The following is a 13621-nucleotide window of genomic DNA, read 5'->3' as shown; positions in this document are numbered from 1 at the left end:
TAAAAAATAACACAGGGAGCTATTATTTCACCAAAAAATGCAGAGTTTTGAAATTAGAGAGGACCTCAATGGTCATTGAGGTCAACCGCCTACCAGAAAATGAATACCCACTTACAACTTATGTGACATGTGGTTGTCCAAGCCTCTGTCTGAATATGTCCAGCAAGGGAAATGGACTGCCTCTTGAGGCAACGCATTTCGCTTTTGGACACCCCTAATTGTTAGATTTAGCCTGATTTCAGGCCTCCATTTGCCTCTTTGCAGTTTCTACTTTTGGCTCTGGTTCTATCCTCTGTAGCCAACAGGACACATTTATAGGCCTTCCTCCTCATGTCAGTCCTTCAAATACTTGATAATTATATCTGCCCTGAGTCTTCTCTTCTTCAGGCTACACATCCCCAGTTCCTTCAGCCCAACTTCATATGGAATGGATTAAAGTTCCTTTGCCTCCTCTGGATGTTCTTGAGTCCGTCAGTGTACTTAATCTGTGGAGTCTTAAAACTGGAGCCTTCCTTGTTCTTCCTTCTTTTAAGTATTCTCTCCCTGCTCAGACTTTCACAGAGCAATTTTTCTGGACAGTTCCTTTCCTCCGCCTTATCTGTATACGTTTCAAACGTCTCTCTCCAGTAAACTACGTGTTCCTCAAGGGTAGTGACTCTCATTTCCTGTTACACTGACCTGTACATGGTAACGTGCGTGATACCTTGCCCATGATATTTGTTGATTATAAAGTGGGTCAGATCTGGGAACCAGGAAAGAAAAAGGCTTTCAGCCCTCTCTGAGCTCTTATCCTGAGGAGGAGAATAATAATAGCAATACTTTACATTTATGTGGTTCTTTATACTTCTAAAAGCACAGACTAAATGATTAGATCTTGAAAAATGAGAATTGCCTGTAAAAATTCCTTTTCCCTACCAAAATCAATTTCTCCTTCTTCTTCCCCTACCCTCAGTTTCCAATTATTAGTTGGATTAAGGAATTTTATTTCACTGAATACCAGGTAACATCCTAACTCAATTACTGTAGTCAAGTTGCTTACATACTTTTTTTGTTACCAGTTTTCTTATCTATGAAAGATTCCTCCCAAGTCCCTTACAAGATATTCGAGGGTAGGGAGGCAGGAATAAAATATATACCAAACCGTTTGGGTGAGTGGGGGTTGTAGTGCTTGTAGTGTTGTAGCGGTACGTGGGCTTTTGGGAACCACTGAAGCAAAGGCAAGAGCAAATGGTGGTGTAAGTGGTCTGTCAGAAAACTACAATTTGACTGCCTGTGAGCTAAAATGATTTTCGTATTTGTAAATAAAGTTTCATTGTATTTCAAAATTTAAAAAAAAAACATTCTTAGCTTATAGGCCATACAGAAACAGGTAGCAGGCCAGATAGGGCCTATAAGCTGTAGTTTGCCAGCACTTGATTTAAAAAATAACCCCAATCTCTAGTGGCACTGTATATGTTTCTAATACTCATCCACACTGTATTTTTTTTTCACATTGTATTGTATTTTTTTCCAGATCTGTGATTTCATTGATATAGAGAACAGTTCCTATATTAAATGGAGTGAGGAACTTCTTCCACTCATGCAGTTGGAATCTTCTCTAAAATTGTTATTCTATTACCATCATCTCAATCCTTATTTGTCTTCCCCAAGGCTTGTCTGTTCTGTTAGTCTGAACAAAGGGGCAAAGGGCTGTATGCTCCATGGGGAGACTGGAAATATAGTACTGAAGGTTTGAGGCCCCTGCCTAGAAGATTTACCAGTCTCCAAAATAAGAACTATTTAGTATTTATTTCCTCAATAGGATGTGACCCATCAATGTGAAGTGATGGAGATACCTACTTAAAAGTTATCAGCCTTCTCTGAACCAGATTTGGCAAATACTTTTTATAAGTCTTAGTTCTTAAACTCAACATAGACTGACGAACAAATTTTCACTACCTGAACTCAATTGTAATTAGATAGGATTTTTATCATGTTGGGGATTCACAGAATTTAAAAAATATTTGCAAAGTTTAAAATATATATCTACATTTAACTCTGTGATGTGGAAAATGTCAGTAACAATACTATGTGGTACCTGAAGCTTATACACACACACACACACACACACACACACACACACACACACACACTTAGTCCAATGGATCTATAATCTCATCACTTTGATACAGATGATACAATGATACGATTTCCATTTATCCATGCCTGCCTATCCTGTGTATCTCTTTGCCATGTTCTCCCAGAAATTCTGTACAGGGCTTCCTCTGATGCCTTATAATGGTTTGGAAGTCCCCCTGGGTTCTAAAAACCTGTACTAGTAGAATGTAAGTGCAGTCCGGTTATGCCGTCAAGAAAATAATTTTAAATATGGTCCCTGTGACAGACTGAGTCTATTTTCCATGGCCCAACCAAGATGACTACAGAAAGGCATGTCACCAATAGGTGGGCTACTTTTTTGGAGGACGTGATCACTCAGGAAACAAACAAACAAACAAAAAAATTTTAAGGGCCTCAGATAAGAGCTCCTTATCGAATGAGTGGACATATTGCTTCATATGCTGAATCATAGCACACACATGCGATTTTTAAAAGATATTTACAGATAGAGATAGTATGTATATGATTTTTAAGAAATATTTTTAATAATTGTATTTCAATATGATTGAATTCCTTTGTAATCCTATGCGTTTTATTTTATACTTTAAAAAATGTCATTCTGAGAACAAGTCTGTTGGCTTCACCAGACTGCCAATGGATTCCATGACACAAACACGGTTAAGAACCCCAGTTTTAAGCCAATTAAGTCCTAAAGGATATAGTCAAAACAACTATAGAACTCTGCTCTTGAGTAATAAAAACATCTTATTTGCTAATATAAAATATAGTACTTTGAAAAACCTAGTTAGTGAGCATTCTAAACTTTGCAATGAATATTGAAGCTAGATTGCTTAGTTACAGTATCGGAGAGACTTTTGCATTTGTATATTCCTGGGGCATCCAAAAAAGGTATGGAGTTTTTGTTGTTGTTGTTGTTGCTGCTGTTAAATGTTTTAATTTAGATATTATCTTAAGAAATTGAAATGGAGAATGTTCATCTTATTCTTGCCCACTCTAGGACTTTAAACATGTAGGACTTATCCAACCTATAGAGGCAACTAGATGGCTCAGTGGATAGAGCGCTGGGCCTGGAGTCAGAAGGACCTGAGCTCAAATGGAGCCTCAGACACTTACTAGCTGTATGACCCTGGACGAGTCATTTAAACTTTGCCTTAATCTCCTGGAGAACCACTCCAGTATCTTTATCCCATACGGGATCACAAAAAGAAACAACTCAACACAACAACATCCAGCCTGCAGGGAATGGGGCATGAAGGAGAGAGTCATACATACTGCCTTGATATTTGAGACTTCAAATGTACAAGGGAAAATCCAAAAATCATTTTGCTCTACTTTAGACTTTTTAAAAAGGCATTTTGGAAGTGCCACTTTAATGCCATGATTTAAAAATTTCATAATTTCTTTGCACTAACAGCCACTGAAGTTTGAATATTTTTCTTTCTCTTATACAGAATCCCAATGCTCATCTGAGGCCAACCTCCCAGGACTTAGCAGGGTTTTGGGATATGCTGCAGTTGTCCATTGAAAATATTAGTATGAAATTTGATGAACTTCATCAGTTAAAGGCCAATAATTGGAAACAGATGGATCCTCTTGACAAGAAGGTAGAACAATGTAGATTTTGTATGGTTCATTTAAAAACCTGCACAAACACTGGACAGACTAAATAGGCCTCTCTGCATACAGTCCTGCCGTTTAAAATGTGAAATGAAGCTTATATCAGATTAATTTCATTGTAACAACAATGTTTACATAGTAATCATCTGGGATATTATCTGTAACATGTTTCAGGCATATTTTTAAAGAAAATCTGTCTTTGTGAATCAGAAAATGGGTATGTGGTTTTTTGGGGTTTGTTTTTTTTTTTAGTTTTTGTTTTTGCTTTTTTTTGGTTAATTAAACTTTAAGTTAAATCCTATTAGAAGATCAGTCATTAAAAGGAACTGCCTTACATATTGATTTTCAAAGTAAAATAAATGACATCTTTCTACAGTGCATGGTTACAAAGATCAAGAGTTTAACTTCCTTGCACACTAAGATGTGTTACTGAGAAAAATAGGAAACACTGAAAACATCACGGACTTTGGTTCATAAATACGGTAATAAAGAAATCACTGTTGTTCAAGCCTAAGAACATATGCCATGAAAATTTCACATTTTCATATTTCAAATGTTGGATTTTCAAAAGTTTTTTTGTTTTGTTTTGGGGGAGGTATTGTTCACTGGGTTCCCATGTGCAGTCATATAGAAATAAAGGTTCACATTCTTTCCTTTTAATGGTTGAACCTTAATTGTTAAACCCTGGCTGTGATGGGCCCATCAGTCTCCTACATGTGAACAAAATCTACCTTCTTAGACTAGTATGTCTTGATCTTTTTTTTCGTGCTTTGTCTAGGACTGGCCCAGTGGTCAGACAACTCCCCTTGACAGTTCACCATATAAATATGTGCTGATGGATATGTCCTTGTAACACTCGTGACCCTGCTATTTTTCAGGTTTCCTCACCCCTAATACTGGCATATCCTCTGGGCAGTCCATTGATAACAGTAACTCAGTTCAATTTGCTGCTATCAAGGCATAAGAGCAGTGCCCTTTGGGATTAATGAGTGACCCCTAAGAACACTCATCCTAAGTGTGTAGCCACTAAAAAAACCAGAAGGATCATGCTATTATAACTCTTCCCTCCTTCTACCATCCCCTCCTCATCACCCCCAATACACTTGGCCTGGAAAGGGAAACAAGGAAATGTCACTGATGCATGTGTGAAATTTTTCCTGGAAAGAAGAGGGGAGGCTGTTTGTATCCAATCTTAATTTTATTTCATTTCTTTTTTAAGGCAGAGATACAGGTCACTATTTCTTAAAGTTAATCTATTCATGAGAAGACACTCTCCAAAGGACAGTTGTGTGTGTGTGTGTGTGTGTGTATATATATATACATATATATATATACACACTTACACATTACATACTCCTGCAACATATAAGCAATGGGTCCTGTGTCCATTTTTATGCCAATCTTTCTGCTTATTTATTTCTTTTATAAGGTCAACTCTAGGACCAGGAATTTATATATCAAAAAAAGTTACTCTCTGAAGAAATGAAATATCATATAACCTATCGAGATTTGTACCATAGGGAATTATTTGACTTGATTCCTGGATAATTAAACAGCCTGTCTCTGATTATGATCATAGCTTTTCTGTTCCCTGTCCACTTTTTAAAGAACAATGCAATACACAAATCGATCTTGTGAAATAGTACCCACTTTTCTCTCATTCTCTCCTCTTTGAGGCACATAACCTACACCTTAAATGGAGAGGAGATACCCAAGGTAAATAAGTTTAACTCAGCACTCTAAGCAGTCAGGTGAAGGAAACCACTGTTTCCTTCAGGAGGAGAACAGGAGAAAGTATTCAATCATCCCAGCTTTGCCTTGGGCAAAGCCAATTAACTTTTCGAGGCTTCTTTTTCCACATTTATAAAATAAGAGCGTTGGACTAAATGATATCCAAAGTCCTTTCCAGTTCCAGCTTCATGGTTCTATAGAATGTGTATTGTGCAGAATAATATAATCTGTATTCTCAGAATCCATTTACATGTAGTTGGGGAATTTGGGAGTGAGGGGGCAAGAAAGGATGGATGCATTTTACTTTAAACGCAGTCTAACACAAAACCGGTCTATCCATTGAGTTGGTCCAAGTTATATCCTGAAAGTTAGGCACCTTTTTCTAAAAGTTCATCTTGGTTTAGATATCTACATTTCCTTATTGGCCAGTGCCTTTTTCCTGCCAAAATGATAAATAGCATATGTTTCCTCAGCAGCTTTGGAAATATCTACCAGTTTTACAGTATGTTGCTGATAATAACAGTGTGACTCATGCTCATTCAGTACTGTGCTCAATTTCCCCAAGTTCCCTATGTGTGGATATGCCTTTCTGACCGCCAGTCGTCTCCAGGCCTCTGATTTCCGTCGTAGGCCTCCACGGCAGCCAACTGGAGCTGGCTTGACCCGTTAGTGTACTAGTTTCCACCTACACTATGAAATATGTCCCGGAAATTCCAGTGTCCTCCTTCCCTCTTTGGTGATCCTGCATGGTGTATTGTCTCTGTGTGTTGTGCAAAAGAGTTACGAGTCTCTGTGGCATTCTTTACATCTAGAGAACACAATTCACCACTACAGATGTTTACTTTGACAACCTCTTCCTGAGGGTTTGCTAACTGCTTGTTTGTTTGGGGTTTTTTGGTTCTGAGTTATTGGAGGGTTGGGGTTTTATTTTGGTCTGTTTGCTTGGGGAGGTGGGTGGCAGAGGTGTTTGGGGTGGGGGTAGTGGTGGTATATTGTTTCCTTGAGTTTTGAACACTGAGCCAACTTGCACAAATGAGCTCGCCTTTAGTAACTGATGCAGAGTCCTAAGCTGCTGCTGCTGCTTCCTTTTCCCATCTCTGGCACCAGGAAGAGTCTGGATTCCCCAGAGGCTACCACACTAAACGGTTAGATGTGCTGGGAGCTTCAGCCTTTTCAGCATGAGGGTGTTTTAAATATCTACACCGTTACCTTGGAGAAAACTAGCTCTGCTATTCCTTTCCCTTAAGCTTGACAATATTCTTTTTTTATACATCTTTTGAATACCAAAGCCAGTCCAATGAAGAAAAAAAAATACAGTATGCAGATTTAAGAACTAACAACCCTTAGGTAAAAAATGTGTGTTCTAACTACTGACCTATCCCAGTTTTTCCCAAGCTTACTCTGAGAAGCTGTGTAATGTCATGAACCTTCTGCTTTGATCAGGAGAGAAGGGTCCCTCCTCCAGTGCCAAAGAAGCCGGCGAAAGGCCACGTGCCGCTGATCCGGGAGCGCTCCCTGGAAAGCTCGCAACGCCAAGAGGCCCGCAAACGCCTGATGGCCGCCAAGCGGGCTGCTTCAGTCCGCCAGAACTCGGCCACCGAGAGCGCCGAGAGCATCGAGATCTACATCCCTGAAGCCCAGACCCGGCTCTGAAGGCACCAGGCCTCTTGACCAATCCCCATTCCACATCCTTGTTCAGTCACCATGCAGTATTTGTAACCCATCCCCATTCCCCTTCTCTCTCTTAGTCTCTCTCTCTTTCTCTGAATTTCTCTTTCTCTCTCTCTCTCTCATTGTCTATTAGGATCCCATGACTTCCACTATTGCTGTAGTTGTCACTTCCAAGAGACATCCTATAATGCCCCTTGGCCCCTTACTTTTCTGACAAGTTTGCCCATATTCCTCATCATGCTTTTTAACCCATGTACTGATGCTGTCAACATGCCTCCTGCAGAAGTATACAATCCTTTATTTTCTTGACAGGAAACAAAACACACCTGTATAGCACACACCATTGAAGTCATTCACAATCCTCAGTTCTCTCTCAAGCTAGTCCGTCACCTAGTGTACAGCAATATCAAACCATAGGGTTTGGAAATCTAGTATTGTAGGGTGATCCTTTGGGACTGACTCTACAGTCTTCCTCATTAAAGATGAAAGAAACTAGGGCTCAGATTCCCTTTTTTTAAAAATGGCTATTATTTTTTAAAACAGATGGAGCACTTTATTCTGAACCTCAGAATCATACCTTCTCACCAGAATAATGAGTCACAAAGAAAAGGGTGGAATGGACTGGGATGGAGGATGGATGGGGTTATACATAGCTGTGTAGTGGAGGAAGGGAGAAGTGAATTCTCCAAGTGATGCCTGGGCTAGAAAACATCCTTCTGAGAGGGACCTGCACCACTCACAGCTGCATAAACTGCCTCATTTTAATTTCATCAGTTACTAGTTCAAATGTTTCAATCAGCAGAAGATTGTAATTTTGATCTTCCAGGGAGAAAAAAAGTCTATTCTGAAAGGCAATAAAATGGAGAAAGGAAAGGAGAGGAGAAAAAAGGATAAACAAGTTGGAGATATTATATAAGAGATTTTCCTTTGTCCAATTGTTAAGACCCTTTAGACTTGTAATGTATTGATGATTCCTGTTGTATTGTAAGGATTATATTGGTTTAAAACAAAAAGAAAGAAAAAAAGGTTGGTTCTGTTCATTTGTTAATGTCTTAATCCTGGTGGGACTATTAGATCTCTCTCTCTCTCTCTCTCTCTCTCTCTCTCTCTCTCTCTCTCTCTCTCTCTCTCTCTCTCTCTCTCTCTCTCTCTGTCTCTCTCTGTCTCTTTATCTCTCATTCACACCACACACACACACACACACACACACACACATACACACATGTGCGTGCATACACACCTGTTTGTGAGATGCTCAAATGAAGACCATAGCAGTTTTCAAAGCAAAGTTTTTGGTTATATCATTAGCTAGTTGTATGCTACAGTTCAGACTGCTTTGCCCCCAGTAGTTCACATTTCAGAGGTCTTACTCTCTCTTTGAGTTTCTTCCTAGCAAATACAGTCTATCCCATGATTTCAAACATCAGGATTTTGACCTAGTGGTTGTACGCTGATAAAATACTGTTTCCACTCCAAGACAGACAAGGCTGCATCATTACAAATAGTTGTTTCATTGTTTGTTTGAAGTCATGAATAGACAAGTTTCCAGGTGGTGAGGTGGGAAATATGACCCACAAGGTTTAGAATCCAAAAGGAGGGGGAACAAAAAGTTGTGATTCTTAAATGTTGAAAAGAAATATAGTCTGTTGACATAGAACACTGATTCCCATCTGCTGGCATGATGGACAGCAGGCACTTTGCATCTAGCTGGACTTGGCTCAAAATGCCCTTATTCTTTTAGCAGCATAAACATTCAGATTATGGCAACCCTAATGGATCCTTGGCATTTTCTATCAGCTCACAGGCTCAAGCATTTGTAATTACCACTGCAAAACAAAAGTCATTCTAAAGCATCTATTAAGATGCTCATCATACCAGAGAGGCAGGTTTTTTCTTTTAATTCTCTATCAATAGCTTACTATAGCCAGGTGCTAATTTAATTTTATTTGTGAAATTAAGAGAGATAATGGATCTTGACAACAAATATTTTCATTGACTCGTTCTCAAACCGCTAGAGAATTTGCTACCTCTCACAGAGCCATTGATATCTGAACTATGTTTATTTTGGGGGAAAACAAAACACAGGGCACAAATGTTTACTGCTGTGGTTTTACAAGATAAGGGCTACTAACTTGTCATTAAAAACAAGACAAAACAAAAAATTTTTAACTACAGTGAGCAGAAATCCAATTTGACCCCCAGAGAGCTTCATGCATTGAGAGCATCCAGAGGGTCGGTGTTTCAGGCATTTGAATACAGCACTGGATTTGCTCGTTTTTAAGAGAACACGCTTTTTTATTTAACGTTCAGCAGCAATGAAAGCTCATGCAAAGTTTCCATCTTAAGAGTGCCAACTGCCACCTCTGATCATTTATGGTCACATTCCAATTGGAGGTTCTTTGGAACTCATCTGTGCCAAGATGGATGGAGCATCTCCAAGTTCCATGCTCACAGCTGATGTTAAGTGGATCTAAGGTAGTCTTAAGTTTTGGACTTAAAGGAGTAGATTGAGAAGCTGGTTCGACACCGGTTTCCAGTCTTTTCTTCAGAGACTGATAGTCCAGGATGTTGAGAAGTGGGAAAGTTGATTAATCTTATCTATAATGAAATATGGTATTTGTATATTCATAGGATATTTTTGGTATGTATTTTAAATCTTTTAGCTGAATGCCTATTTGTTCCCATGTGGACAGGGCATTGTGATCTTTGTCTCATTGATTAACATGTTTTGAACAGTATAAACAATTTAGCAAAAGAAATATAGAAGGACAACTGTGGCCCCTCAGAATGTTGCTTGTTAACCACTTGACACCTTCAGGTGACTACCATAAGCATAGGATATATGTTCCATTGTTCTTTTTGATGTGATTTGTAGTAATGTAATGTTATTTTTCAGTTCATCCTGGCCAATATGTGTACCCGGAAAAATTACTTATTTTGTTTAACTTTGGTACAAAAGTTGTTTGCATTTTCAGGGGGGGGGAATTTAAAAGAAAGTTTTTGCTCCTACATCAAAAGTTATTTAAATAAATTAAGTATTTATTATATTTTTGCGGATGTTTCCATAAATTCACACAATCTTTTTGTAAAGAAAGCTGATGAAATGGATTACAGATTTTTAATATTTGAAGAGGAAAATAGAACTAATTTATTTGTAATATATTTCCATTATTTATAGATGTTCCCTTAATGTTTTGCTGTGCATTATCAATTTAATTTAAACCTTATCCTTGTGAATTTATCATTTCTTTTTTAAGACATGTCTAGATGCATATTTTACATAACTGGAATGTAAATCACTGGCATACCTGAATTCCCAAATGTGATTTAAAAAATTATTTTGGTTTGGGAAAAAAAATTAAAATTTGAAAGCCTTTAGATGGAGGGGTGGGGAGCATTTTTATGGCTTTATGAATTGGATTTTCATAGGATTATTTACCTAGTTTGTGTGTGGACAGAAAACAATTGTAAATAGATGAATGTTTCCCATAATGTAAAAAAGAACAAATTAATAAAATAATTAATGCACTGCTTGTAAGGTCTGTGGGTTTTCATTTGAGATTGACAGTCCATCCGGAGTAGACATTCTTGTACCCTTTGGAGCAACTATTAAGTAATTAAGAAATGAGGCAACTTCCTACTCCTCTGCATTGTAATCTTGCTATAACTACTCATTGTTGAGCAGTGCTGAATATAAGGAAGGTCTGTCTTGAATTTCATCTGGGAAGATTAGTTTAAAAATGCCCCCCAAACACCTTTCAGTAAGGGAGTCCATGAAGCATTTTATGCCACGGAACCCAAGAACAAGCATTACAGTGAAATTCAGATATATTTCATAAAAGTTTTATACTCTGAAGTAGCTTCAGATAGCCACCTTTATTTAGATAGCTACCTTTGTTTCTATGACATCATCAAAGACATGTGTTCCTTGAATGCTAGGCAAAAATGAATGAATGGATGAATGAATGAATGAATGGATGAATGGATGGATGAATGCCTGATGCGTAAAAGACATTCAGGTTTTAAAGGGAATTGCATCGTTGCTGGATTTAGGGTCAGAAGACCTGAGTTTGAATTCCAGCTCTATTATTTGCTACCTGTATGATCTTAGTCAAGGAGGCAGCAAGGTGGTTCAGTGGATAGAGCACTAGGCTTAGAGTCAGGAAGACCTGAGTTTAAATCTGACTTCAGACACTTACTATTTGTGTGACCATGGGTAATCACTTAACCTCTGTTTGTCTTAATCTGCTGGAGAAGAAATGGCAAACCATTCCAGTATCTTTGCCAAGAAAACCCCCAAATGAGGTTATGAAGAGTTGGACACAAATGAAAACAACTCAGCAATAACAATAACTATTGTTAAAGGGTATAGGGGCTGGAGTCAGGGAGACTCATCTTTCTGAGTTCAAATCCAGTGTCAGATACTTACTAGCTGTGTGACCCTGGGCAAGTCACTTCACCCTGTTTGCCTCAGTTTCCTTGTCTGTAAAATGAGTTGGAGAAGGAAATGCAAACCGCTCCAGTATCTTTGCCAAGCAAACCCCAAATAGGGTCATGAAGAGTCTGACACCACTAATGGACTAGACAACTACAACAAAGGGTCCTGGAGTTAGAACCAGAAGGATCTCAGAGGCCATCTGGTCCAACCCACTCATTTTGCAGATAAAGAAACTGAGTTCAAGTGGTCAAGAAGCAAGTCAGAGAGGTTAAGTAATTTGCCCAGGGTCACAAAACTTGTCAGTGAAAAACCTATGTAGGGGCAGCTAGCTGGCACAGTGGATGGAACTCCAGCCTTGGAGTCAGGAGGATCTGAGTTCAAATGTGGCCTCAGACATGAAACTTACTAGTTGTGTGACCCTGGGCAAGTCACTTAACCCCGATTGTCTCATCAAAAAAAAAAGGCAACAAAAAAAGAAAAGAAAAAAAAAAAAGCTAGGTAGCAGAGTGGATAGAGCACTAGACCTAGAAGCAGGAAGACCTAAATTCAAATCTTGCCTTAGACAGACTTAGTGGCTGTATTCCTGGACAAGTCACTTAACATTTGTCAACTTTGGTTTCCTGAATTGTAAAATGGGTATCATCTACTCCCCAAGGTTGTTGTGAGAATCAAATGAGATAATGTTTGCAAGGTCATAAATATTAATTATTATTTAAAGCTGAGGCTAGAAGTCAGCCTTCTGGTTCTTAGATATTACCTCTATCATTGTCAATCACTACCATCGCAGGATTGTGAAATCACAGCTCTGACCCTGGAAGGGATCACAGATTATCTAGTCCAGCCCCTGTCATTTTACAGATGAGGAAGGTAAAGCCCACAGAGGTGAGGTGAAGAAGGAAGCAGCAGATCCTAGACCTGAAATCCAAGTTCAGCCTGCTTTCCCCCATACCATGCTGCCCCCAAAAGGTGAGGGTATTCTCAGTCAGGGTGAACTGGGTTGCCTCTGGCGTCTCTTGCAACTCAGATTCTATGAAATAGTTGAAAGTTATAGTTAAATATCTGCCCTTATCCCATCCCTGATTTTATCAAGAGTCACACTGATGTAACATACTTTAAATAAGATGAAGAAAAAGAGAGACATTAGAAATTATTGTTTCTTAATAACGGAAGTCAAATTAGACTTATACATGCCCTAAATCTGAAAAAGGTTAGCTAGGTGTCGCAGTAGATAGAGTGCCAGGCCTGGATTCAGGAAGATTCATCTTCCTCAGTTCAAATCTGGCTTCAGACACTTATAATGAAACCCTGGACAAGTCACTTAACCCTCTTTGCCTCTGTTTCTTCACCTATAAAATGAGCTAGAGAAGGAAATGGCAAACCACTCTAGTATCTTTGCCAAGAAAACCCCAAATGGGGTCATGAAGAGCTGGACACGATTAAAAACAACTGAACAAAAATCTGAAAATCCAAGGACCTCCGACCATAAACAAGCACACTTGGTACTTCTTAGATACTGTATACTATAAATGCACACCCTGGTCCAAAAATGGAAAGTGTCAGAGGAAAAGCAGTGTTCCTCCCCTTTATATATGTGACCCTGATGGCTCAGCCAACATAACACAATGCACTTTTGAAATGCTTCAAAAGAAGAATGATCAGGGACAGCTAGGTGGCACAGTGGATACAGCTCTGGCCATGGAGTCAGAAAGAACTGAGTTCAAATCCGGCCTCAGACACACTTACTAGCTGTGTGAACTTGGGCAAGTCACTTAACCCCATTGCCTAGGCCCCCCCCGCCCCCAAAAATGATCAAATGACAGAACAGCTGATGAGATGGGGAAGATCAAATTACTTCAATGAATGCACCTCCCTATTCATGCAGCCAGTAGGAGGGAGGCCCTTCTGGGCTCCCCGCAATGCACAAATTCATGCTTATATTTCATTGCAGTTATCTAAACAAACTGGCGGATCCCAGAACTGAATGCTAGATTTGGATCCGTGTGGAAATCAGGATGATCATGAAGCAGATCTTTCTTGACACAAGAT

At 39.0% G+C, this 13621-nt stretch overlaps 1 protein-coding gene across 9 annotated transcripts in view; it reads left to right on the top strand.

Annotated features, from left to right (window-relative positions):
• The window catches only part of DLGAP1 (DLG associated protein 1), a 1123488-nt gene extending 1112818 nt beyond the window's left edge, over positions 1-10670 (top strand). For all 9 annotated transcript variants that reach the window (XM_078153489.1, XM_078153491.1, XM_078153488.1 and 6 more), the window contains 2 exons: positions 3570-3722; positions 6910-10670. In XM_078153489.1, coding sequence (XP_078009615.1) covers positions 3570-3722; positions 6910-7119 — 363 coding nt within the window. In that variant the 3' untranslated portion in view covers positions 7120-10670. The remainder of the gene's footprint in view (positions 1-3569; positions 3723-6909) is intronic.
• Positions 10671-13621: the final 2951 nt, after the last annotated feature.

This window comes from Phascolarctos cinereus, unplaced genomic scaffold (genome assembly GCF_003287225.1).
Source record: "Phascolarctos cinereus isolate Bilbo 61053 unplaced genomic scaffold, phaCin_HiC Scaffold_4;HRSCAF=312, whole genome shotgun sequence".
Lineage (NCBI taxonomy): Eukaryota > Metazoa > Chordata > Mammalia > Diprotodontia > Phascolarctidae > Phascolarctos > Phascolarctos cinereus.
This window is presented reverse-complemented; position numbering and strand designations above follow the sequence as displayed.